Genomic DNA, 26113 nt, shown 5'->3' on the forward strand with positions numbered 1-26113 from the left:
TTCATGTAACAGAGAAATACCTACATGGTAGCGTGTATTGTGTTTGCACATACCAAATGAGCTGTAGACATGGCCTGCAGGTAACATAAAGCAAATAATTTTTTGTTGTTGTTGTTGCCAGCTGGGGTATAACTAAATGCTTGCCACTCTCCCTGTAAGTTAGTCATTTTTGATCATTGGTCTAGTACCTTAAGAGGTGATTTTTCTGTTTGACATGATACACGTCAATAGTAATACATTGTCCCCAACTCTTAATAGGAAAAGATATTTTATTTCACTTTTAAAATCATTCTGGGCTTTGAGGAACTTTCTTTTTCAACCCATTATTGGCTTTGGTAAAATCTATCTTGATGAACATATAGGCAAATAGCTATTGAGAATTTTGGACTCATTAGCAGGGCTTATTCCTCTGGCTATATTTCCTGATAATAGTTTTCGGTTAGATATGTGAGTGTCAGAGAGCAGAAGTAGTAAGAATTTGTCTTGTGTGCTCATTAGTGGATGCATACAGGATGAGGTAGCAGGAGACAGTCTGAGGAATAATCGCTACCTTCTAGTTCTTTCCCTTCATGTCATCTCATTCTTCACTGTGTTTATTGGGCATTAGTTTAAAAGCCTTGCATTGAATAGGAACTTTGGCAAATGTAAATATTTGATGTAAGTATTGCGTGGGCTCAATTTTAGCAAATCCATTTCTTTCAAGAAGAAGACTACAGAGAAAATGTTTGTACTGATTTAGGAATGTTAAGAATTTTGGGGAGTGGCTCCTCAGAATCCTGCAGTATGTTAGTCATATTTGTGGCTATGATTTTCTTGATTTTTTAAAAATTTTGTTCTTTAATCCAAGCTTTTAGAAAGTACAACATGTCTCCATTTTAGGGTTTTAGAAAATGTTTCACATATATATTTACATTTACTGTGTGTGTGTGTGTGTGTGTGTGTGTGTGTGTGTGTGTGAGAGAGAGAGAGGGGGGGGGAGGGGGAGGGAGGGAGAGAGAGAGAGAGAGAATGGCCTTGAAGAGCAGACTGTGGCATCTGATCATGTGAAAGGTGGGGTCCCTGTCTAGCAATGCCCCACCCTCCAGCTGCTTGGCTTCTGTTAAACGGGCTACAGAGTCTCTGCCAGAGCATCAAGGATGCTCTTCCTGGTATGGCTCTTCTGTGCCATCTGGTTCAGGACTGTGGTCTTACACCCAAAGGCAGATTTCCTTATTTTACAGGGAGTGAGCCACATTCCTCAACCAGTGGATGAGGAATTCCAGCCATTCCAGCTATGTGCCTATGCCTATGACCTTTCTGTTTAACCCAGATCATGGAGTACCAACTCAATCAATGAAAACTACTGTGTTGCAATTTTGTTTGTGCTACTGGCCAATATTGTGATATCAAGCAATATGTTTGATCTGGGCTTTTAGTTTCTTCATACACAAAATGAAGTAATTAGATAAAAGGCCCTGTTTGGTGAATTGGTAATTTTCACGAGAAAGGTAAAATTATTGAGATAAATGAGGCTTGGCACTGATATGATTGGTATGCTGTTTATCAAGCTGTAGAGATCTCCAAGTACATTGTGGCACTATTTTGGAAAGATGTATGGGATTGCAAATGTTGAAGAGTTTTGATCATGACTTTGTTCTCAAGTAGAGAATAAAGCTTTTTGGTAGCCATTTATAGAATGATGACTGAGGGTTTCCCAGTACAGTTTTCTTAAATACTCTTGTCCTAACCAATCTTCTTATGCCTAAGTGTAATATTTTTTTCCATGTGGCAATCACTGGTAATTGAGCAGTTGTTGAGCTCAGGCTGTGGTTTCTCTCATAGTGGGTAAAAGAAGCATGTTAAGATGATGAAGATGTTTCCCATACACCTGAGATGGAAACTTAGAGACAAATAATACTGGCAAAATGAAATAATAGAAACAAAGCATGAATAACATAATAGAGGTAGTAGGAAAAGGAAATAAATTCCAATTGGAGAGTTGAGAAAGGATTCATAAGTGAGATGAATACATACCTGAGTTGGGCCTACAGAGATGAGAGCTAATATTAAAATAGGAAGAGGAAAATAAAAGGTTATTTTGGGCAAGGAAGGAAGGACATTATGGATTGAAGCAGTCAAGGACATGGAGCACCTGTCTATGGGAAGAGAATGGAGTTTTTCAGAAAAGTGTTGATGGGGAAGACCAGTAGTGACTGTTACTGTAGTGTAGGCAAGAGATGGTGTCTTATATAACTAGAGGAATAGTTGTGGAGGTGAAGAAAACTGAGGTCAACTTAGAAAATAGGATGGATGGCATTTCTTTCTTTTTTTTTTTTAAGAGAGAAAGATAATTTTTTAATATTTATTTTTTAGTTTTTGGTGGACACAATATCTTTTATTTTTTATTTTTATGTGGTGCTGAGGATCGAACCCTGCGACCAGCGCATGCCAGGCGAGCGCGCTACCGCTTGAGCCACATCCCCAGCCCCTGGATGGTGTTTCGTATGGGGGTGAAGCAGAGAAGTGTAAGAATGAATCCTAGATTTTTGGCTCGCATAACTAAAAAGTACTGCCATTCACAGAGAAAAGAAATAAGGTTTTCAGAAAGAAAGTCATACACTCAGTTTTGGGCATCTATGTTGAGAAGTCAGGTTACTTGATTTCAGTAACAAATCCTGGTAGACGTGTTTGAGATCCATCTACTTTTACGTAGAGGGATAAGCATGGATGAATTCATTAGGGATAAAACATCTGTATAAATAAGCAGAGTATCTGTGATTCAGTGAACACTGAGAAATTTAGAACTATTGGCTGTGTGGAATTTGCTTATTCACAAAAGAGACTGAGAACTGGCCACATACAGTCTAATAGCATGAGTATAAAAGGGAAAACTTATACAGACACATTTGAGAAAGAGGGTGATGAAATATTGAGAAAGATATGGTTAGGAAGGAGAATGGAAGAAAGACCCAATCATGGGTGTTATAAAAATGATTTAGGAACGATCTTAAAAATATTGGACATTATTCTCTTTGCTTCAGGTCTTCTTCGTAAAAGTAAAGACCTGTCTTATTGTTCATTACTGTAATCCCAGCAGACTTGGAGTCTATGCATATAAGGCAATGAAAAAATGTTGACAAATACTCAAATAATTATTCTTTTTATCTATAACTATTCAGATATTTCAAATTGCTGTACATTTGATTTACAAATATGTCTTAGGTCTGACCTCTCTTTTGAGCTCCATTCCTACATTTTTAGTTGTTTGTTAACATTCTTACTTGGATCACCTGGCTTCTCAAATTTGATACTTTTTCTGCCTTCAGATTTCTTCATAATACATTCATCTGTTACAGATTTTAAAATGGACTCTCTTATGGTCTGGAATTTCTGTGTGTGAGCACACATACCTGTGTGACTCCTTGGGGAGTCAAAATTGTGCAAATTACAATGCTTTCATGACAGCTTTATACAGTATTCCCACTGTGCTTTATGCTTTTTATGTAATCACACTAAATAAGTTTTTGGCTTAAATCAGGGTGTTGTTAACAAGCCACATGAATTTTTGAACTCTGCCTTTTAGTGTGTGAGAAAAGATAGAAAACTTTCAGAGACAAATAAGAAATAGTGTACTTAATGAGGAATATAAAAAGAAAGTTAAAACTTTGGTTATTCCTGTATAGAAAAAGAAAACAAATGACTTTTGATGGCAAATCTGCATGTCCATTGTAGCAGGAGTTATACATATAGCCCAAGACTTCTTTCAAGTCTGAAGTCTTATGCATCATGGGGGTATCCTAATCATTTCCCTAGTGTGAGAGAACAGTTTGGTTGGAAATAGGTTGTCCCCCTGATGAGCATGACTGGGGCCAAAGTGGCAGGCCATTTTGATGATAAAGCTAACTACTAGTGAAAACAAAATATTTCAATAACTGTGTTAGGAGAAGGAAAGGTGGAAATGTTGTAGGACCCTAAATGTATTAAGTTCCCCTCAATGATCTAAGGAAGTCAAAAGATGATTTCTGAAGTTAATTACTTAAGGCAATCAGAAATGCTTATTTAGAGAGAAGGTGTTAATATTCAAAAGTACTGAAACAAATGTCTAAAAGAGTTGCCTCTGCATCATTTCAATTTTAAAAATCAAAGTAATGTTTATGTATGGTTTAAAGCAGGGCTGGAAAACCATTTTTGTAAAGGCACAGTCAGTATTTCAGCCTTTACAGATTATATGATCTCAGTCACACGTACATTGTTTTTGTGGTGCATAAGCAGCGCAGACAGCACTCAAGCCAATGAAGTCAGTTCCATTAAAAACAGTGGTCAGGTGGCACCTTCCCACGCAGACCGTGTCCCTGAAGTAGCCCCTTTAAACCCTTTATTTGTCTTTTAATTTTTTCTGTAATTAAAAAAAATATGAGTCAAGGAATAGCAGTATACTTTTATTTCTAAATATGAATCTTCAGCTGTTTCTTAATCCATCAATTTTAGACATTACCTATTTACATCCTATTAAGGTGGTTGAAGACACTAGCTTTCTTACAGCTTTGCCCTCTTTCCCTTGCCTCCCAAAAGTATTGCTGGAATTTTTAGTTAATTCTGTAATTAGTGGTTTTTACTATTCTGACCATGCTGATACTGTTCACTCTTGACCCAATAACTGGAATTGTTTGTTGTGCAGAATTTTGGTTTTTCTGAATCTCAAGTAGTCCTTTCTACTCCTAAGAGTTGTAGAAAATGGTTCTCAGGACAATTTTTTTCCAGAGTAAAACCCATCATAAAATCTATCAGTTTTGTGTTTTCTTCTAGTAAGACTGCTCCTGGAACTCTTAATTGTCATAATCCAATCAGGACTGGTTGTTCTCTAAGGTCCAGGAGGTTAGCATATTAATTGATGTCACTATTTGAGAATTTCCTTTCTATGTCTTCTCTATTGAATCTTCTGTTTCCTGGGTCCCTCATTTTGTTGAAGCACATTGATCTGATTACCTGTGAGGAATGGTGGGGAAAGAGGATATCCTGTAAGGCTGGCTTCTAGCTTTCTGAGATTGCCATTTAAAAAAAAAAAAAAATATATATATATATATATATATATATATATATATATATAGTTGGAGTTGGACACAACACTTTTATTTATTTATTTTTATGTAGTGCTGAGGATTGAACCCAGTGCCTACCACATGTTAGGTGACTGCTTTATCACTGAGCCACAACTCCAGCCCTGGGGTTGCTATTTTATTGCACATGTAAAGCAACAGTTTATGGGCCACATTGGTCTACAGAGTATATTTCAATCACAGAGAAAAACTGGGAAAGAGAGTTTTCTCCTGCTCAAAATTTTGACATATGAAAAACTTCCCTTGCATTTGGATACTTGTATTTCTGGACCTTTTGCTCATATCCTGTTGACTTTGTTTTCCAAGCCAAGAGGCTCTCTTTGCCCTCTAAAACTCTGAGTTTTGAGGAATTACACAAAGTAGTAATAATGGGCAACGTTTGTTGTACATGTGTTGTAAAGAGAGGGCTATGTCAGATGCTGGGATTACAGAAGAATATGAGACAGAAATGGCTCTGCCTCTGTGGGATTTAAGGTTATGGTGTGCCAAGAAAGGAAATATTTATATATGCATCAATGCATATGCCTGTATATGTACGTGAATAAGTAGTAACTTTCTCACAATCCAGTGAGGGTAGACTGTGTGGGGAAGCATGGATTTCTTATTGATTTAAAGCTCACCCCCCGCCCACACACACACACTCTAAACACTTTCATTTTGTGTACAGGGCTAGATTATCCTCATTATGTGGGACATTCCATGTCAAGACTGCTGTGCCTTATGATCAGGAGTTTGGAAGGACATTTCTGGGAGGCAAATAACATACAGGTTCCTTCTGCCTTTCTGGAAATATTTTCATTTAAAAGAAAAGGGGCACCACAACCATATTTAGTAATGATATAAATCTAGAAATTTATTTTGTAGAGGAAAATTTTACTTGGTGTGGGGCAGGGTCCTCTTGGTGAGGATGGAGAAAATAGTTAATACCATGTGCTGTTTCTGTACCTCTTCCCTACATGTTCAACCTGATGCAGGAACTAGTTTTCCCACTGTCATCTCAGGGTTCTTTTTCTGAGTTTCGACTTTTACAAATGACAGCAAAGGTTCTTGCCCAAGGGTGTACCATGTGTTAGTAGACCCGATTTCCCTTCTCCCGTCTGCCACTGACTTGCCTCCAGTCTTTGTTCAGATGTTACTCTTTCAATGCCTGGTCTGACCTTCCTATTTTAAAAGACACATTGCTGTATTCCTTACCCTGTCCCTATTCTCTTTTCTTTCCAAATTACTTATCACTTACTAACATACCATTTAATTATGTTTAATTATTATCTCTATTCTTCCTTCACTAAAGTTTTAGCTTTATTCCTTCCAGAGGCTGGGTTTTTAATTCTATTTTGTTCAGAGAGGTTGCAGGAACATTCCTTGTTGTGTAATTGGCAGTCATAGTTGTGTGGTCCAGGGTATTTCTGTTTCTTCCATACTGCTATTGCCTGTATCAAAAGATCTAGGTCACATGGTTTGAGCTTGTGCTAAGTATAAATACGATGGCTTGCTCTGTGATTACACCAGGTTTTCCCCACTTTTTTTGTTATTTCATTCTGTTTCTCTTAGTCCTCACTCCTATGACAAATGCACAATCAATGTCAGAAGTAGTTTTAAGAGCTAGGGACATAGAACACCATAGAGGTGTTGGAATCAGAGAGCTTATGCACTAGTTGGGAAGATCAAGCTGTAAAAATTAACAAATAATTGAATAAGGATAACTTGTGATCCTCATCATTACAAAATTGGTAGAGCATTAGCTCTAGAGGTAGTCTGAGAAGGGGATATGTGAGCTCAGCTCTGCCTACTTGCTTTTCTGGAGTTGCTGTTTTCTTTTAGCTACACCTGTGATCCATCTGTAGCTGTCCAGAGGAATGACTTTGTTGTTAGAAGAACAAAACTAACAGTAGCAAGCAATATTATCTCCAGTACTTTCAGAGATCAGAGACAGATAATCCCTCACTATTCATATTGCTGCCCTACTTAAAAAAATTATAAACAGTGAACTGGGGGATTAAGTTGATGAGGTATTTGTTTATCTTGCAGTTAACCTACTTTTCTAAACACTGCCACCAGTACCTCTTCTGCTATAAATTAAAATTTTCCTTTCTGTATCATAATTTCTTCAGTGATGGAGCCAGAAAGCACTGTTCCAGTAAAGAGCTAGTAGCAATGGCTATTATTACCCACATAAAACTTTAAACCTTTCTCCCTCGTTCATATGCACAAAGGTAGACACAACTGGGAAATACTATTGTCAAAGGCATGTTTTGGAGTTATTGTACCAAGGTGTCAGCATTAGAACAACAAGGAAGTTTGAGTTTAATTGGCTGCATTAAGTAAACTGTGGGTTATTACAAATTTGTATTCTAAAATTTATTCTTTTTAAAATTAATTTTGTGGCAGAATATTTTTTAGGGCTTTATAAGAGATAAATTATTTTAAAAATTAACAGCTTGCACTTTCTTTGGAGAGAGGGCTGCTTTCATTCTTTGGATGTAGGTTTTGCATTCCTTTGGACCACACAAGCTTCTAAAACCTTGGCATTGAGGGCTTTGGAGTATAAAATTTCATTGGAAACAAATAATGGAAAACATGATTTTTTTAAAAAAATCAGCGTTTTCTTTAAAGTTATTTTAAATCATTGTATTTCATATTATTAATGTGGGTTAGTGTTTTAAAAGTATTTCATACTGAATTTTTTTTAAAAAATACATGTTTCAATTAAATGCATTTGAAATGTGTTAATTTCAGACTTTTAATACTTGATTTTTTATATAATTTTAAGAGTGCATTGTATTTAATACCGATATTTATGTAAGGGTTAATGCATATAAGAGTAAGCATTTAACTTGTTATTAGGTCTATAGAAAAAAAAAGACTTCCATATTTTTGTGAAGACGTAGTGGTCTGCAATGATATGGATAGTAGATTTAAAACTAATTAAAATATGTTCTTTATTTTAAAAAACAATTAACTAATTAAGCCCCTTATTTCTCCCACATAAGTTTAGGCTAACCCTAGAATTTTATAAAAATGGATGTATATTTTTTCTTTCTACTAAATAAGAAAAGGCTATTAGTGATATTTTAAAAATTTGGATTGTGAGATAAAATAAAAGGAATTCCTTGGAATCATCCATGCTTCTATACTGAAATCATTTCTGTTTAAAATTATACATCATGGAGAAATTTCTTTTGGTTTAAGCTTTGTGTGTTCTGTTTTCCTGTTAGATGGGAAGGCTGCTGTAGGAAATCATGAAGCTAGTGAATTTCTACCAGGTTTTAAATTTATGAATTTACTACTTAAGGCTTGAAAAAATCTTAGGATTTTTTTTTGGGGGGGGGGTCAGTGGGAGGTGTGTAGGGATGAGTGTCATTTTAGAGTGAGAAATTACTCTTTTTAAAAAGAATGTTCTGATCAATAAAATTCTGTTAATTTTTCCTTCTACCACAGTAATTCTTTTTATCTTGGGATTGAAATTTTCTCAAATTTGTTTATTAAAGAATTTTCAGATTACACCTTGAATAGCTGATAGATTAGGAAATTTTAAATAAGATGTGCCTGTAGACTTTGTTTGGAGATGCATTGTAATTGTGGCATCATGCTGTACTGCCACATCTATTATTCTTATGACATAGAAGAATTTCTTTTAAGAAGTTTCTGTACCTGTGGTTTTAAAGCCCCAAAGATCTTCTAGGTTCTAGACACTATAGGTCCAAGCGTTGGGAATCTTTCCACTCCTTTTTATCCTCTAGCATCCTTGAGATATGGTGACCCTAGCCTCCATTTGACTCCTAACAGGGTACAGAGTATACACTCCATCATGCTACCTGTTCCATTCACAGATGGACCTTTTTGAAAGTCTTTCTTATGCTCAGTTTCCATCTACCTGTCTATTATCCATGTAACTTTTTTGGAGCAACTCAAAACACACTGAATCTTGTATGTGGAAGCCTTCTAATTTGATGAGAGGTCTGATATGCTCCTTTAATTTTTATATGTTTACTGTTTACCAAGAGCTTAAGAAAAAGGAGAAGATACGAATTTGAATAGTGTAGCTAATTGAACTTGTATGAGCTGAGTATGAGCCTCTATCTTAGAGTGAGAACAGATGAGAGACTCTGTTTGACCTTGGCTGTCTGAGTTCCCATGTGCTTGTGGTTGAGTCTGGCCCTAGTGAGAGTCTGAATGTTTAAGAATTTTTCACAGAACATGGTCTCCGCCATAATCCAGATACTTCATCTGGTGTTCAACTGAAAAGATAATAAAATACTCCAATTAAACAAAAAGTAGTGTTGGCCTTACTGAGAGGAAGTATGTTCATTCTAATATGGTTTCTTCCTCAGGGATGTACAGGGATAATTTCATCCGTGAATTTTGCCTTACTTGATAGCTTTAAGAGCTCAGTGCCTTGTAAACTGTAGTTCTACTATATTTGAAATAGCAAAATGTTTCACTTTGGGTCTTTCCATTTGAACACACCTAAATTAGTTCAGTGCACCCATCCCAAGACATATTTCTAGCCCCCATGATCTTTTATGGTGTGGGTGTTCTCCAGCTGATTAACAATCCCCTCTTAAAATTTGACAGAAACTTCTGTGGTATGGCCACGTCAGCACAGAACAAGGTCATGACTCCCTGTTCTGGACACAGTACTTCTGTTGCCAGAGCCTGAGATTCCAGCAATAACAACTCACTTAAGCTTGTGGTCAATTAATCCTCTCCTGTGTGTCCTGGCAGTTTCGAATAACTAGTGGCTAGTGAGCTACACATTTAGCTGGTAGAATAGTCTGGTCTTCCTTTAATTTGTTTTAAGATATTTTCTTTTCTTTTACTTCTAAGGAAACCAGAAATCTAGATTCATATCCTGAGCAGCTTTTGGTGGTCTTCATCTGTTTACCTGTAGATGTATATTGTGTGAAAGGAGCCATTACGTATTTCAGTTTGAAAGACATTCTTTTGGAAGTACAGTGCACACATAGGAGAGTACGCAGGTCAGTGTAGCTCACAGAGATTAAGGGAACTGAATGTGGTTCCACACACCCAGGGCTTTCCTCTTTCACTCCCTGCCTTTCTCCTCACAGAGAGTGGCCAGTCTTCTGGCTACTCCTTGTTAGTTTGTTATGCCATGTGCAGAGTTGTACAGTATGTACTTCTTTTGTAGTTGGGTGTTCTTGTACAATGATACTGAGAGATTCTCCCAGATTGGTGCATGAACTTGTAGTTCTTTCTTCTTGCTGTATGGATTCCATTGCATGAACCTACTACTATTTTATCTGTTCTTCTGGCAATGAATACTTGGATTATTTCCTGATTTTAAGGTATTAGAAATAATCCTGCTTTGAATATTCTTGTTCTTACCTTTGGTAGTAACTCTCTATACTACTTTCACTTGGATACAAACCTATTTGTGAAACTGCTGAATTTTGTAGGACATTTTTGTTTAGCTTTATGTTCAGATATTACCATTTTCCGAAGTGATTGTGCACATTTACATTTTAATCGGTGTTGTATAATTCTGGTTGCTCCATATTGGCACATTCCTGACCTTAACCAAATCTTGTCTAATTTGAATAAGATTAACATCTTCATAATATTGAGTTTTCTAATCTGTCACAGTCTTCTTCAATTTTTAGTGCACATTGCACATTTGTTAGACTATTCCAAAAAATATTTGATTTTTTTGATGCTATTGTAGATGTTATTTAATTATTTTTCTTTTACTTATTTTGTCTGCTTATTTATTTGTGTTTCTTGTTTTCTAAGATACTTTTTATTGTGAACTGATTGTGATTATTCACAAAGCTTTTTCTGTGTTCATTTTGATGATCAACTAGTTTTTCTCCTTTTTTCCTATTAATTTGATGAATAACTATGATTGATTTTTGAATTTTAAACTATTTTTGCATCACTGGAATAAATCACAATTGGTTATGATGTATTATCTTTTACATACATTACTGAGTTTAAAAATGTTTAATTTATTTTTATTTAACATATGCATCCAAGATAGACCAGTGTATAGTTTTCTTGTAATGTCCTTGTTAATTGTTAATATCAAAGTTATGCTATCCTCATAAAAAAAAGTCTAGGAGAATCTCTTCTTTTTCTAGTTTCTAGAAGCATTTGTATAAAGATTAACACTATTTGTTCCTCAAATATTTGGGAGAATTTGCCTCTGCAGTCTTCTGAGTCTGGAACTTTCTTTGTGGGAAGATTGAATTTCTTTAATTGTTTTTATATTATATTTTCTATTCCTATAGTTTTTTTTTTACTAAGTTTATCAAATAATTTGTTCATTTTATGTAAACAGTAAAAACTTTAGGACTGTTCTTTTTCTAGCTAAAATTTTTTAGCTTGTTTCCCTAATACATGTATCAAAGGGCATTACCAACCTGTTCAACACTGCTTTAGTTGCAATCAACAATTACTTAATATTTAATCATTTTTAAATTAAAAATACTTTCTCATTTCCTTTATTCATCTTTGGATTATTAAGAACTTTATTTTCTAATTTTAATTAATTTTCCATTTTTAAACAAGTGGACTTTTTCTAGGTATCTTTCTGTAGTTGATTTTATTATAATCAGAGAAACACATTTTTTAATTTTTATTTTTTATTGGAGCATTGTAATTACACAAAAAGATTCATTATGCTGTATTTGTGCATGCATATAACTTAATTTACTTAGTCTCCTTTCTGAGTACCTTCTCTTTTTCCTGCCCCCTTCCCTCCCTGGATTGCCTTGCCTTTGGAGTTTGATACATGTTCCAAGTACACTTTTAAAGAAGTGTTTTCTAATCTTTTTGGTTGTATTATATGCATATGTATACATTTGTGTGTGAGAGAGAATATATAAATATAAATAAAGTTAAATTTATTTATTGTGTTGATGCTTTTTCCCCCCGAGTTTTTGGTTTATTATCAAATCTCTTACTGTATGTGTGTATGCACATGTTTGTGCTTAAGATCTGTCCATTTTGGCAGAGTATTCATTGAAATTAGATTGTTGTATAGGTTAGAGACTTGCTTTCTCCATGTTGGACTGACCCTTTCCCCATAATGAAATGTACCCCTTTATATTTAGTAAAATGGTTTTCTTTCTTTCACATATTCTTTATCTGATGTTAGTAATTCCTATACCCTCTTTCCCTTGGTGGGATCATTAGAGCAGGAAGGGAAATTATAGATGGTCTCATTCACCCTCATTTCACATATAACTTGGGCTTTATTATCTTGTTGTTGAATACATCAGATGCTGCTTTCAACCCAGCATAAAAACTCTGGGTCCCGTTGTGGTTCTCCTGAATTCTTTGGAAACACTGTTGATTAAAGTGGCCTCAGCCCAGTTTTCTCTATGAGGCTTTTGTTCTGAGGTTTGTGCTTGGTGGATCTTTTTTTGGGAAGGTAAAGCATCTTTTGAAGGTCATTAGAGGAGGATTGTTGTGATCTTTATATTCGTTACTTCTTCTCTGAAATGATTCTTTCCCTTCAGCTGTCCTTGCTGTTCTGCTAGGTTTCACATAGGCATCCCTTTTTGTTTTTTTTTTCTACATAGCCCTGTGGCTGGATCCTCTCTGCCTGCCTGAGGGTCTCTAGACATGTTCTGACACATTCGCCTTCCTGGGTGCATCGTGGAGCATCTGATGACCTTCTGGTCTTGGGTAGAGGGACGAATGCCCCCAGAGGGTTATGGCAAAAGTAGCAAAGTTTTTTTGTACATGCCTATTTTCATAATTCTCTATCCAATGTTAGATGCCTCCAACTTCCATTTTGTTCTCAGCAGTAAGATCCTTTTCCACTGTTGCCCAAGCCCTCAATTCTATGATTACAAAGAATTATATTTTGAAACTTTTCCCACTTGTTTCTCTCAGTTGTGAAGCACTGGTAAGGCCACTTATACGAAGAATACGGAGGCTTGCATTACGTGTCCCTTTGTGTTTTCTGTACTTCAGCCTGAGTGTGTGGCACATCATGCAGGAGGCCATGGATCTGCGTGCTCACTAATGACGAAGTATCTGAGGCCAGGAGCAATGTCAGCTTGCCTGGGCCCATAGACTTGTGTAAGGATACAAATAGACCTGCTCCCCTGCTGGTTCCTATTTAACTATGCATTGTATTATTATTTAATATAATATATATATATATATATATATATATATATATATATATATATATATATATTCTACTTTTAAAAATGCCTATGTTGGCTCTGCTGCTTATTAAGCACATGACCTTGAGTAAGTCAGTTCCCTTACTCATGCCTTGGTTTCCTCATCTGTAAAGTGGATAGATGACTATTTTATGAGGTTGTTTAAGGATAAATGAGATAGTCATATAAAATTCCTAATACCTGTTATACATAGCCTATAGTAAGCACTAAAACAAATTATCTGCAGTTTGTAATAATGACAAAATTAATGAAATATCATTTTGTGGGTACACACCACCAAATGCACATTGTTAATCGTATGAAGAAAACTCTTTCTGTTGAGTTCCATTCCACAGTTGTTTTTGTTAAAAGTATTCTTGTAAAAACAAGAAGCCTCTAAGCAACTAGTTGCATTGAGTGCACCACTGACTAAATGCAGCCCTTCTCCTACTGTAGGCTTTTCTTTTGCAGTGTTCCCTCAACTTTAGGTTGTTGTTGCCATTGAAATTTTTTTTCTTGTCTTGTACCATAGACATTTTGCTCAGGAACCTCTAACTTTACCCTTTCTTTTGATTATTGTCACAATCCTACAGTTTTAGAATATCTGCCTTGGCAGTCTATTCCTTTAGGTACTGCAGATGGAAAGTTATTGTTCTATACTTTGATAAATATACATTACTCAAAGCATGGGGTCACATTTCATCTTCAAGACACAGTGGAGGGTATTTCTTGTTATTAATATCAATGCTTAGAGCTGGGATTGTGGCTCAGTGGTAGAGCACTTGCCTAGCATGTGAGAGGTACTGGGTTTGATTCTCAGTACCACATGTAAATAAATGAATAAAATAATGGACCATCAACAACTACAAAAATATTTTTTAAAAAAATCAATGCCTGTTTGGAACGATTTCTACATTTGATCATTAAAAACACCCTATGACTGTCTTCTTCCTGTAATGCATACATTTTTGTTTTAGTTTATTTTTCCAATTTATCCCTATAGATAAATTTATTTTAATTTAAATATTCCAATAGGGTTTTACATAAATGTATATTATTTTTAGAGAGGATAATATATGTTAGAAGTGGAGAAAACCCAATGAGTGGTGTGTTATCTTACAATACTTTAATGATCCTGGGAACACGGATAATAAGACTGTTGCAAAGTAAGCAAATGTGTTAGAGATATTTTCAAAATAATTTGAAAGTTATATGTATTACAGATATTGGTGCAGTACAATGGTAAACTAAATGTCACAATCATTAAAAAACACGGTAAATGCTTCCAAGTGATTAATTGTGTGAACCAAGACACATATGTGAACATCTTTTCATATTTGATCAGTTTTATTCCTCATGGCAATAAAGCCAAGTAAATTAAATGCAAAATGTTGACTGCAGTGTAATGGTTGAAATTTTAACATGCATAAAAGAGTCAGGGTAAATTTATAGTATTATGAAGGCTGTAGGCTGCAAATATTGAATGTGTATTCTTAATGATCTATGGCACCATGGCCAAATACCACAGGGACAGAACCGCTGTCGGTACATGCTGGCTTATTGATTTTCTTTTCTTGGATGTATATAATATTAATCCTGAGACTGATTTCCTATGGCTTGTCTGTTTTGGTTCAGGGCTACATGTGTGACCATCATGGATCTACTCTTCTCCAGAGAATATATGAAATGACAGCATCCATGTGGAATAGGGAGTCATAATTAGAGTCGAGTAAATTCTGGTATTATATATTTAAGTGTTTTTTGGTCAAATTATTTCAAAATTGTCAATTTGCTTTTTAACTTGATTTAGTTGTATATTCTTTTGAATCAAATTAGAGAAGTGCCTTAGTTTCAAGTCCTGTTATTTTTCAGAATGTCTTAGGTCCCATGAGTGTGTGTGTGCAGGAAGAATGTATTGTGACTGTCTTACCCGCCTGAAGGAATTCTCCTTAGCTAGGCTTTGGAGATTGCTGCCACTTGCTGCCACTCTCTGTATAACTGATCACATCATATTTCCTTCTATAATATATGTGTATATATATGTGTGTGTGTGTAATATATATACATGTATATATATGTATATGTGTGTATATATATATATACATATATATGTGTGTATATATATTTTAAATTTTCTCTTTTAAATCTGGACTCTGGTTTTCTTCTTGTTATTTCTAGACAGGAAGCAAGGTGGACTTTAACTTACACTGCAGTTGTTAGGGGAAATTGTTTGTCTTAGTTTTATGTGATAAAATCTGCTTTTACAAACCAAGCACAAGAAAAAAGCAGACAACTTAATAGATGTCTGCTTTTAAGTATAAATATTAAAAAAAGCAAACCCTTTAGAATATATCACTTTTTGTAAACATGGTTGAAATCAACAGATTTCATCTAAAGAGCTTTAATATATCAAAACCCAACTCAGTGGAAGTTTATAGAAATTAATTAAATTGAACTCCTTTCATAAGCAGGCCATTTTTTACAAGGAAAACATAAACTCTAGATTTTGGTTTAAAGTCTAGGTAGATTTGGAGGAATATGTTGCTGTGGAGTCACCCCAGAATAAAGATTCTATTACCAAAGATTGCTTGGGGCATTCAGACAGTCCAGTGCCCATGACACAGTGTTTTGTACACGCCAGTATCCTCCCTGTTTGGAATCTCGCCTGCTATACTTGCTCATCTTTTATAGCACAATCTCCGTGAGTCCACAAAGATCTCTGGTTACAGAATCTGAGTGATGGGTATTTAAGCTTTTTTTTTTTTTTTTTTTTTTTTTTTTTTTTTTTTTACCTGATTACACTTTCACTGCTCATATCTTTGGAATTGCTATCTGGCAATAGTGAGGCATTTAAAGTTTCTTGGTAAATCATGAATATTTCTACGGTAAGTCTAGATTTAGAAGCAAATGAAACTCCTTTCAGGTTACTAAGAATTGCTCCTTATGTTATAGAACACTTAATTTTGAAATGTCTAAAGCCTAGCTAAGGAGAATTCCTTCAGATTTTTATCCTGTCACTTTATAAGGTTGAATTACTGGAAAGCTATGCACTTGGGCCACATTTCAGTAGTCCTCCAAATAGATGCCTTACAAGAATTATTATTTAATAGTATGCCCTCGCCTTTTATCAGGGGTCAGTTAAAGAAAGAGCTATATGACAACCATTTCTATTAGCTTTCATAAAATTGCAGTTGCATTCTGTGGGTTATGATAGTTCTTACTTTTAATAAAGATTCATGTGATAAGGACTTAGAGCTTTATCCTGGAATTTCCATCTCTTTTCACACACTGGTATCTGTTCCTTTATTGGATACTGAGTACTTTATAGCTAAATAGTTTCCCACTTTGAGGGGCTTTCTAAGAATCACAGAACCAAATGGAATATGGCTTGGATATTCTGGTAAAATCCTTACTAATGTTTTTTCTTCACTTTCTGTTTGGTTTGTGTTCTTGTCTCATTGTTACAATGACTCATTTTCATATCTTTTCGGGAAAGGGAAATAACTGAACTAGACCACTCCTTTCCAAATTCTACTATCAGAATAAGCAGTTCTTAATACTAAGCGATGGTTTAGTTAGAAGTCTCTTCAATCGCTACCTCAGAGAACTCTGTTCAACTCAGAACATGGTTTGCAATTTGCTTCCAAGACTCAGGAGGTAGGAGCTCTCTGCTTCATGTGTCATTGCATAACCTAGAGCTGAGGATGCACATAGAGTCTGGGATTTAAAAAGATGAAGGGCTTGGAGGTCACCCATTCCATCCCTATATCCTAAAGTGACAGCTATTGCAATCAGATTTCTGCATTTTAGATTTTTTCTTTGCTTTTTTTTTTTTTGACTACAGCTTTGGGACCTTAGTTTGAACATTCATTCCCCATTTCAGGAAGTACTCTCAAGAAGATGTTTTCTAGCATCCTCTTGGCATTATCTAAGTTGTGGGTGGTTATAAAAAGTTCTTTGAATATGCTTTTCAAGATACTGGAGCAATTTACATTTACATACAATTCATCTTCAAGGAAAATTGATGCAATATGTATACTTTGATTCACTGACTTAAACAGGGAAAAAATGCCAACCATTTATCCAAATAAAACGATGACATTTGTTTTGGTTGTTTGAAAATGTTATTATTACTAGAGCATATTATTAATGAGTCAATTTATTTCTCTTAAAATTACATTGTATCATTTTTTAAAAGAAGATGGAGTCATGAAACATTTTTTTTCTACCATAGGATCCTGGTTACTGGGTGAAGATTCATCACTTAGAATACACAGATGGAGGCATCCTGGATCCCGATGATGTCTTGGCAGATGTTGTTGAAGACAAAGATAAGGTAGATGATCCTAAAAATGTTGCTCTTTGTTTTCCTCTATGGAGATGCGTGTTTGCAAGAGATTGAAACCCTTAACAAACTCATGTGTCAATTATTATTAAAAGATACCATCTGTTCAGGTTTAACCTAGGCAGCCCATAAATCACAGTTCTTCATCAGATGTTTGGAAAAACTTTGTCAAGGTTTGGAAGCCTGTTTGTGGTGGCCTAATTAGCAGACACTTCATTCCCAAGAGTTCCTGATACATCTCAATAAATTAGTGTCAGCCACTGAGGTTGTTGGAATTTTCCTTGTGGTTGCTGGCTCTGGAGTTTATTCTTAGCCCTTGCTAAATATTCAGCTTAATGCCTGAGGTCTGAATGTGCTTTGCAGTAGAGAATATCACAGGGAGGAATGCCTCCTGAACTATTGTGACTATTTTTCTTAATGTAGCTGGCCACCAATTCTCTTGAGTAATAGTCCTTATTTTCCCCGTCCTTGACAATCCCCTTTTGTGATGGTCATCATTATACAAAATGTATGTATGAAGATTTGAAAAAAAATAAAATATTTTGTTATTAAAAAATAGTCCTTGTTTTCATTGCTGAAATTAAAATAAAGGACTAAATTGAATATTTCAGAAAGTTTGAGCCTGTTCTGCCACCTATGTGGGAATAATTCCATTGCAAATACATAATTTTATTTGTATTTTTCTTGTGATACTAAACTGAGACGGGTGTAAAAATAAAATATTCAGTTGCAGTGTGCTGGATTATTTCTGTTGAAACACACTATTTAAAATTAATTCTGGGTGGGGTTCCTCTTATCAGTGTCTAATGTGTCCTCCAAAATTGAACTGTTTTCAAAATTTCTTCTATTATGTATTTATCCTTAGCATGGTTTGTACTATGCTAATTCATGTTTGTAACATGTTTTTCTGCAGTTTGGAGTTGTGTGTGTGTGTGTGTGTGTGTACACATTTGTGTGTTTTGATCTGGACTAGAATATGAAAATGTGTGTGTGTGTGTGCATGTGTGATTTATTGAATTCAGTTAAACTTACATTTTTCTTTTTCTGCAAGATATTTTCTGACTCCTCAAATTTATATTCATCTTTGGAACTCAAACTTAGTTTGCTTTACATGGAAACTACCAATTTTCCAAGAAATTTATCTCCCTAAGTAGCTTGTCAGCAGCCAGAGGACAGGGACAGGGAAAGTTTAGTTTCTTTTGTGTTTTGTGTATTAATAGTGACCAGTGCAGTGTCCTACACAAGTCTGATTCTTTGGGAACACTTACTAAATTAATGTCACTCTCTCCAGGTGACTCTTGCTAAATAATTTTGATGCACTTCCTGTTTATTTAGTTGGTCTCAGTAAAGAAAAATGCATGATTTACTCTCAAGCTCCCAAGGCAGGGCTTTCACTCATTTTTCCCACTTGCACTTTCTGCTTCTTCCCCAGGACCACCCTTTTCCTTTGACATATTCTCAGTCTCTAGGGTTTTTATTAATGAAGGCTCTTCCTGCCTCAGATTTCACTAATTTCAGTGTATAAAAATGAAAAGCTGAAAAATGGCAAATTAAGAAGGGCCAGAAGAAAATATGTCCCCCCAGATTGGGGACATATTTCCAAGATTCCATTAGAGGAAGGATGATTCCATGAAGAGTGCCCAGAGAAATCATTTGTCCAATAGGACTCTTCCCTCTGCAGCATCCTTTTAACCATCTTGGCAAAGCTTGTTTCAACCATAATCCATTTACTAGATATAGAAACAGATTTATTAAATGTAATCTCTTTTAATGGGACTTTACTAACATTACTAAATAAGGTGACACAGTAAGAAAATCAGCTAAGGTCCTAGTAAAGGATTCAAACAATTTGGGTACAGCTTTACATCTTCTCATTTTATTACATTTTTAATGTTTCTCTAATGAAGCGTAACTCGTATTGTTCTGCAGAGGTGATGATAATTTATACTTTTGATACTGTAATAAAAATATTGCACTCCCATTTTTTTTCTTTTTTTTAAAAAAAAGTAAGTGAAAAGGCATTGCTTGGTTTATTGCTTTCTGTTTTTCTTTTTTTTTTCACACTTACTCTGCAATGCTAAAATTTCCTTGAGATCCCTATATCTAGTATGCAAAGAAAACTCTGCCAAACCTATGTAAACTTTTTGGTTGTTGTTGTTATTGGATTTGTTTAAGCAATAATTGTAAGCTTGCCCAAGATCCTTTGAGGTGGTATTGACCTTTGATAAAATAACAATTTACCTATTATCAAAGTGGCTACCTAATATTCTTTTATTTACAATATGAATAAAAAGCAAGCAGAAAGAGTCTTAGATGGATGCACATGATCACTGAGTGAAAGCTGAAATACTTTTGTTCTTAGGGAAGACTGACAGTGAGTGAGTAAGGATGGTCAGGAACTGTTGGTTTCCCAGCTATAATGAGTGGGACAGGGAAAACAAACTTATACTTAGACTGTAGTGTATATTGAGGTCACACAGTACATGAAAACACATCCAGTGTACTTCAGTATAGACCAAAAAAAAAAAAAAAGAGGTTAAATGATACTCTACATAAAATTAGAGAATGATATAGTTGTATTTGTTTTCTAAAAAAATAAAATAAATTTCAAAATATTTGGTCTGAAATAATTTGCTTTGCTCTTACTTCTATTTTTTCTTTGGATAGCATAGTGCTTGGTGTACAAATACTGTCTCTTTGAGATTTTTTTGTGTTGTTTTTAACATGCTTTCCCATTAGACACCCACCCAGAAGAAACCAAGTGCTCACCCTGTTACACTATTTCATTATGTTTTGTCAAAATATTATTGAAACAGCTTTGGAATTTTTCATTTTATGATAACTAGTATTCATATAAAATGTTGTGCTAAGACTTAGTAATTATTTAGTTATTACAGTTATTCTCAAGATTCTTCAGCTATATGCATCAGTCTGTTGATTGAAATTCTTTGTGATAAATATCTAAGAATTACAGCATTATACTCATGTCTTTTCTCTAACTGCCAAAGGCAACCAACTTAGTTCACCAAATAACAACCGCTTAGCATTCTGCAGATCACCACCAAGATGCCATGGAGAAATATTATGGTAGTATTATTACTCCATTTTCCTGCTAGCGTTTTACTTTAGTTCCTAGGTATAGAGGTTATGAAAGCACATAGAGGAAGTTTGGATGATGTTACAGAAATAAATGCATTTGACACTTCCATATTCTGGTTTACTTTAGAGTGACCCTGCATCAGGAACCATTATTAATCTCATTTTTCATTTCTGGAACAGTCTCAGAAATTATAAGTGACTTACCCAAGATCACACAGGTATTGCATAACAGAACCAGACTCTAGGACCCTGAATTACAATATCCAGACTCTATTTTTCTTCTATGCTGTGCCACATCATGTGTTGGGCATTTATATCAATAACTTCTAAGGAAAGTTCATCAACCATAAATTAGCATGAAGTTTTCTCTTACACAGTCACTACTATTGCTTAAAAAAAGGTATGTGATAGACCCAACTATGTGGTGTAAAAAAAAATTAATTCAGAATTAGTATGTGATACATATTTAATTCAATTAAAATCTCTGCCTAAAGCTTGCATCTCATTATATAGTGCAGTAATATGGGAAGATGTCTCTATCTCTGACTAAGCTTTGTCTATCATCAGGGCTGTGTTTGGAGAGATACTAGTGGCGTTTGTGGGCTCCATTTAGGGGAGGTTGATCCCTGAATCATATGTGGTATCTGGTTCTCAAGTATTATGATTTCAGTTCATCTCTATCTTCTCATATATACTAGGGCAAGTTTCTACATCTATATTAGCTGCATTTAACTGTATGTAAAATAGATATAATGTTAGTTCTTATAGGGTTAGCATAGAAAGCTATATAGGTAAACACTATAAAGTTTAAGTATAATATTATGTATGCTTAATGTTAGCTATTATCTTAGTAATACTATGGTAGTGTTATTACTGCAATTTTTACCTATGTGTTTTGATTTAAGCATTAACTTTTTTAATATTAAAAGCTCAAATAAACTATTTTACTATACCTGCTAACAGTTTTCAATAAACCTCTTGAAAATTTGTTTAGAAGGTATTTAATTGTTAAAAAATAATTTTCTAAGAAGATACTTGATTACTATGATAGACCATTTGGATTAGTGTATTAATATTTGAGAAATGAAAATGTCAGTTTGACTTAAGTTACAATGAGAATCCTTTTATCAGGACATGTTGTTTGGTAATGTAAGTACCATTCAGGGATCTATTATGGTTTTAAAATAGAGACTGGCTTGCACAATGAATGAACCACTGACCTAAAACCAGACATTCCATTCCCAAGCCCAGGTTGCTTTCCGAGCACACTCTGTTGCCCTCTAGTGGAGGCCAGTTGCCTAGGCATCAGATCATCAGACACACTTCCAGAACATGAGGAGTTATTTCTACATCATTTGAAAATGTTATTATATTTTTAATATAACTCACAGAATTAGACATGGATAACAAAACTAGAGTTTTCATAACTTCACCTATGCATTATGAATTCTCTAAGGAAGGTTACAGGAAATTCTTTGCCTTATACAACTTTAAAAAAAAATTCTATTCACTGGTTGAAAGGTTAATAAATGGTTGTGATGAAGTGTATAAATTTTTCAGTGTGTAGTTGGACAATTTATGATGTATATTGTGCTTTTCTGGGGAAGGTAGTTGCTAAGTTGGACTACTTTTTAAAAGAGTCCTGAATTATTTCTGAGCCTTCATTTTGTCAGTAAAACTTCTATCTTAATGTAGAGCACTCATTTTAAACATATATATACACACACACACACAAACAAATTAGGATATGGCATTTTTTGTTTTTTTTTTTCTTTCCTGCTAAGATTTTACTTTGGTTCCCAGGTGTGAGTGTTATGAAAGCACATAGAGGAAGTTTGGATAGTTTTTCAGAAATAAATATCCAGAAGCCCCAAAGAGTGAAAAGATTACCTTGGCCAAGAAATACTATTGCACACTTTTCAGTATTATTCTCTATTCATAGAATTATAGACCCAAAAGAGACTTTAGTAATTTTGTGGCCTAACCTAATCATCTTACAAATGTGGAAATACCCGGACCAGGAAGAATTTATAGGAATCCATGTCTGTTGTTGATTTTTTTTTTCCTGAGTCCATTTCTGCATTTCCTCCCCAGGATCCTGACAACATCTCATGTAGATCATAACCACTCAGCTTTAAGTTAACTTCCTCCACTGGACTTCCTGGAATGTTTTTGTTTTTGTTGATGGGGGCACCTCTCCTAGTCTTTCAACTTTGTACTTAGTTATTTTTAAAAATTTATTCTGATTTGTTATATATGACAGCAGAATGCATTTCAATTCATATTACACATATATAGCACAATTTTTCATATCTCTGGTTGTACATAACATAGAGTCACACCATTTGTGTTCATACATGTACTTAGAGTGATGGTTCATCTACTTCTACTACATTTCTTAACCCCCTCCCTTCCCCTCCTTCCCCTTTTCCCTATCTAGAGTTTCTCTGTTCCTCCCATGCTCCTCCCACTCCTCATTCTATACCCAAAGGACTTAAAAACAGCATACTACAGGAATACAGCCACATTAATTTTTATAGCAGTACAATTCACAATAGCTAAACTGTGGAAGCAATCTAGATGCCCTTTGGTAGATGAATGGATAAAAAATAATGTGGTATATATACACAATGGAATATTACTCAACATTAAAAGAGAATAAAATCTTGACATTTGCAGGTAAATGGAAATTGCAGGTAAATGGATGGAATTGGAGAATATAATGCGAAGTGAAGTAAGTCTATCCCAAAAGAAACAAATGCTGAATATTTTATCTGATACAAGAATACTGATTCATAATGGGGATTGGGGGCAGAACATGGAAGGAATAGACAAACTTTAGTTATTTTTTAAATTTAGTTAATAAAGCCAGTTCATTCTCTTATTTATCCTGTTCTCATATATCTGTTCCCCTCTTTGCAATTATACAGCTACCAAATTTAAATTTGTAAAATTTCGGGCCAGGGTTACCATAATTGAAAAGAAAGTGTTCTTCTGTGATTCTGTTTCTTGTCCCTCAGCTGTTTTATGTCATGAGTGTAACACAGTTGTTAAGAATTTGGATTTGGACAGGGAAAGTCCACTCATTTCTCTGTTCTCTTGCTTGTGAGACTTTGGGCAACCTCATTAAACTCTTTGTGCCTTAGTTTCCTTAGGGGCCATTGGAACTAAAAAAAAGAGCAGCTATTTTACAAGTTAATATATGTAAACATGTTTAGGAGACTAGACAGTCACCAATAGTTGTTAGGTGCTATGATAGTTAACATACTGCTATTAATAAGATAGAGTGCATTTACATTATTCCAAGAATATTGCTTAAATCATATTCCTTCTAGTATATACAGTTGGCCCTCTGTGTCCACGGGTCCAACATCTGTGGTTTCAAACAGCAGTGGGATCAAAAATACTCAGAAAAAAATTCCAGAAAGTTCCAGAAAGCAAGACTTGAATTTGCCATGCACCATGCACAGCACTCAGTCCACACAAATGAAGCAGGCATACCCTGTAGGAGTCGCCGCCACTTCACAGGTCCTCAGCCTGTCTTCATTTGTTTGACCATAGTGCGCTGTCTTAGTCATATACTATGTAGTTAGGACTATAATATCGTGTCTGTACTGAACTTCTGCAGGCTTTTTACCTTGCCATTATTCCACCAAAATACATTATGGCAACTAGCCACTTAACATTTACATTGTATTAAATACTACAGGTAATCTAGCAGCAATTTAAAGTATAAGGGAACATGTGCATAGGTACAATACATAAGGGATTTGAGCATCTACTGGTTTTGGTATCTGATGGGAATCTTGGAGCCAATCCACTATGTCAAAGGATGACCACTGAGTGAAGGCCGAACCTCATAGTCATGTATTCTACTCAGAGGTCTAAAGATGCTTCAAGCTATCTCCATCTTCTTAAACCTCCATGATAATGAACCTGCCATACTGTTTTCTTATGTACCATGCCTTTATTGTTTCATATTTTTTCCCCTTAAAGTTACACTTTTCTAGTGTGTCCTTGTTCCTATTCTCTCCTATCTAGGGTTTAGTTCATGTACTATTATAAAAGTTCAGCTCCATGAGAGTCTTGGTTCTATCCACTGCTGTTTCTGGTGTCGGTAGTAGTGGTTGGAAGTTCCTAGCTACTCAAACAATTATAGAGTTAATGAATGAATTAATGAATGTTCTGAGGTCTTCAGTGAGCTATTCAACAAGTCTGAACTTCAGTTTTCCCATGGGTGAAATAAAAGTGATAAAAGATAAATTTCTCATGGTGTCATTGGCGAGGTTGAGAAGTTGTACATGAAAATACAATGGAAATGACAAAGCACTAAGTTCATGTAAAGAATGTATTTATTCCTGCTGCTCAATTCTTATTGATCTCTAAGATCCAGATCAATTTGTATTTTTTTCCAAGTCAATGTTTGCAGATCATCCCAATCCGAAGTGAATTCTCTGTAATTTTATAGAAATGATTAAGTGGTCTCCCTTACTTTATCTTTTACTGTGAGCTGTTCCCATTTGTTCCTTACCATGTTGAAAATCTTTTGAAAAATCTGTTTATGGTTTAGCTTCTTAAGCCTTAGTTTTGTCTCCAAATGACTTGGATGTGCTTTTAGGACTGGGATGGTTATTTAAAATATTTAACACCTAGACTTCTTATCTGTAGTTTGGCATTTAATAAAGAGGTTTGATTTTAGTCATTGGTAGAGTTTAGACTAGAATCGAAGATTGCTAATTATCTACCGTTTTCTTCCACCAAACTATGTTGTCTCGTTTAAATATTTCATTAGGAAGCAGTTTGTGGGCATGTTTCAACCCCAGAGGAGCACTTTAGAATCGATACCTTTGTGACCTTACTATGGCAAAGACAAATGGGGCTGGGAGATAGTAACTCAAACTAAAGTAATCCTAATGATGGCCATGTCAAACATTTTCTCCCTGGTGTCTTCAGCCCTTTATATGGTGGGAAACTGCTATGTATGTGCTATATGTTTGTGCATGGATGAAAAATGAAGGGAGACTCTGTGCAGGTGTGTTTGGGGGTGTATAATTGCACTGACTGCTTGTTTGCTGTGTACGTCTGTGATGTAAAAATTTCATCAGAGATCAGAAAGACATTATCTTGCTTGATGATGCTCTTTCATTGAGTTGGGATTTTAGTAAACAGTAACGAATAAGAAAACATTTCATCTATGTATAAAATTCTGAGTTTGGAGGAGAAAGACAATAAAATTTTAGATTAAAATAGTGTTTTACTTAAAGCTAAAAATATATTTCAAAAAAGAACCAATGAACACTTTCACCTGTATAGAATGCCTTTAGCCATGTGTTATATTACTAGACCCAGTTCTATAAATTTTCAGTCACATTAGCTTTTTTATTTTTTAAAGCTATTTGTCACATGCTCTTGGGCGTAGATATCTACGCCCAAGA

The 26113-nt window shown here is 34.9% G+C and overlaps 1 protein-coding gene across 2 annotated transcripts in view; it reads left to right on the top strand.

Annotated features, from left to right (window-relative positions):
- The window catches only part of Pard3b (par-3 family cell polarity regulator beta), a 986773-nt gene that overhangs the window by 119178 nt on the left and 841482 nt on the right, over positions 1-26113 (top strand). For both annotated transcript variants that reach the window (XM_077803361.1, XM_077803362.1), the window contains one exon: positions 17469-17570. In XM_077803361.1, the coding sequence (XP_077659487.1) occupies positions 17469-17570 (102 nt within the window). The remainder of the gene's footprint in view (positions 1-17468; positions 17571-26113) is intronic.

This window comes from Urocitellus parryii, chromosome 1, assembly GCF_045843805.1.
Source record: "Urocitellus parryii isolate mUroPar1 chromosome 1, mUroPar1.hap1, whole genome shotgun sequence".
Lineage (NCBI taxonomy): Eukaryota > Metazoa > Chordata > Mammalia > Rodentia > Sciuridae > Urocitellus > Urocitellus parryii.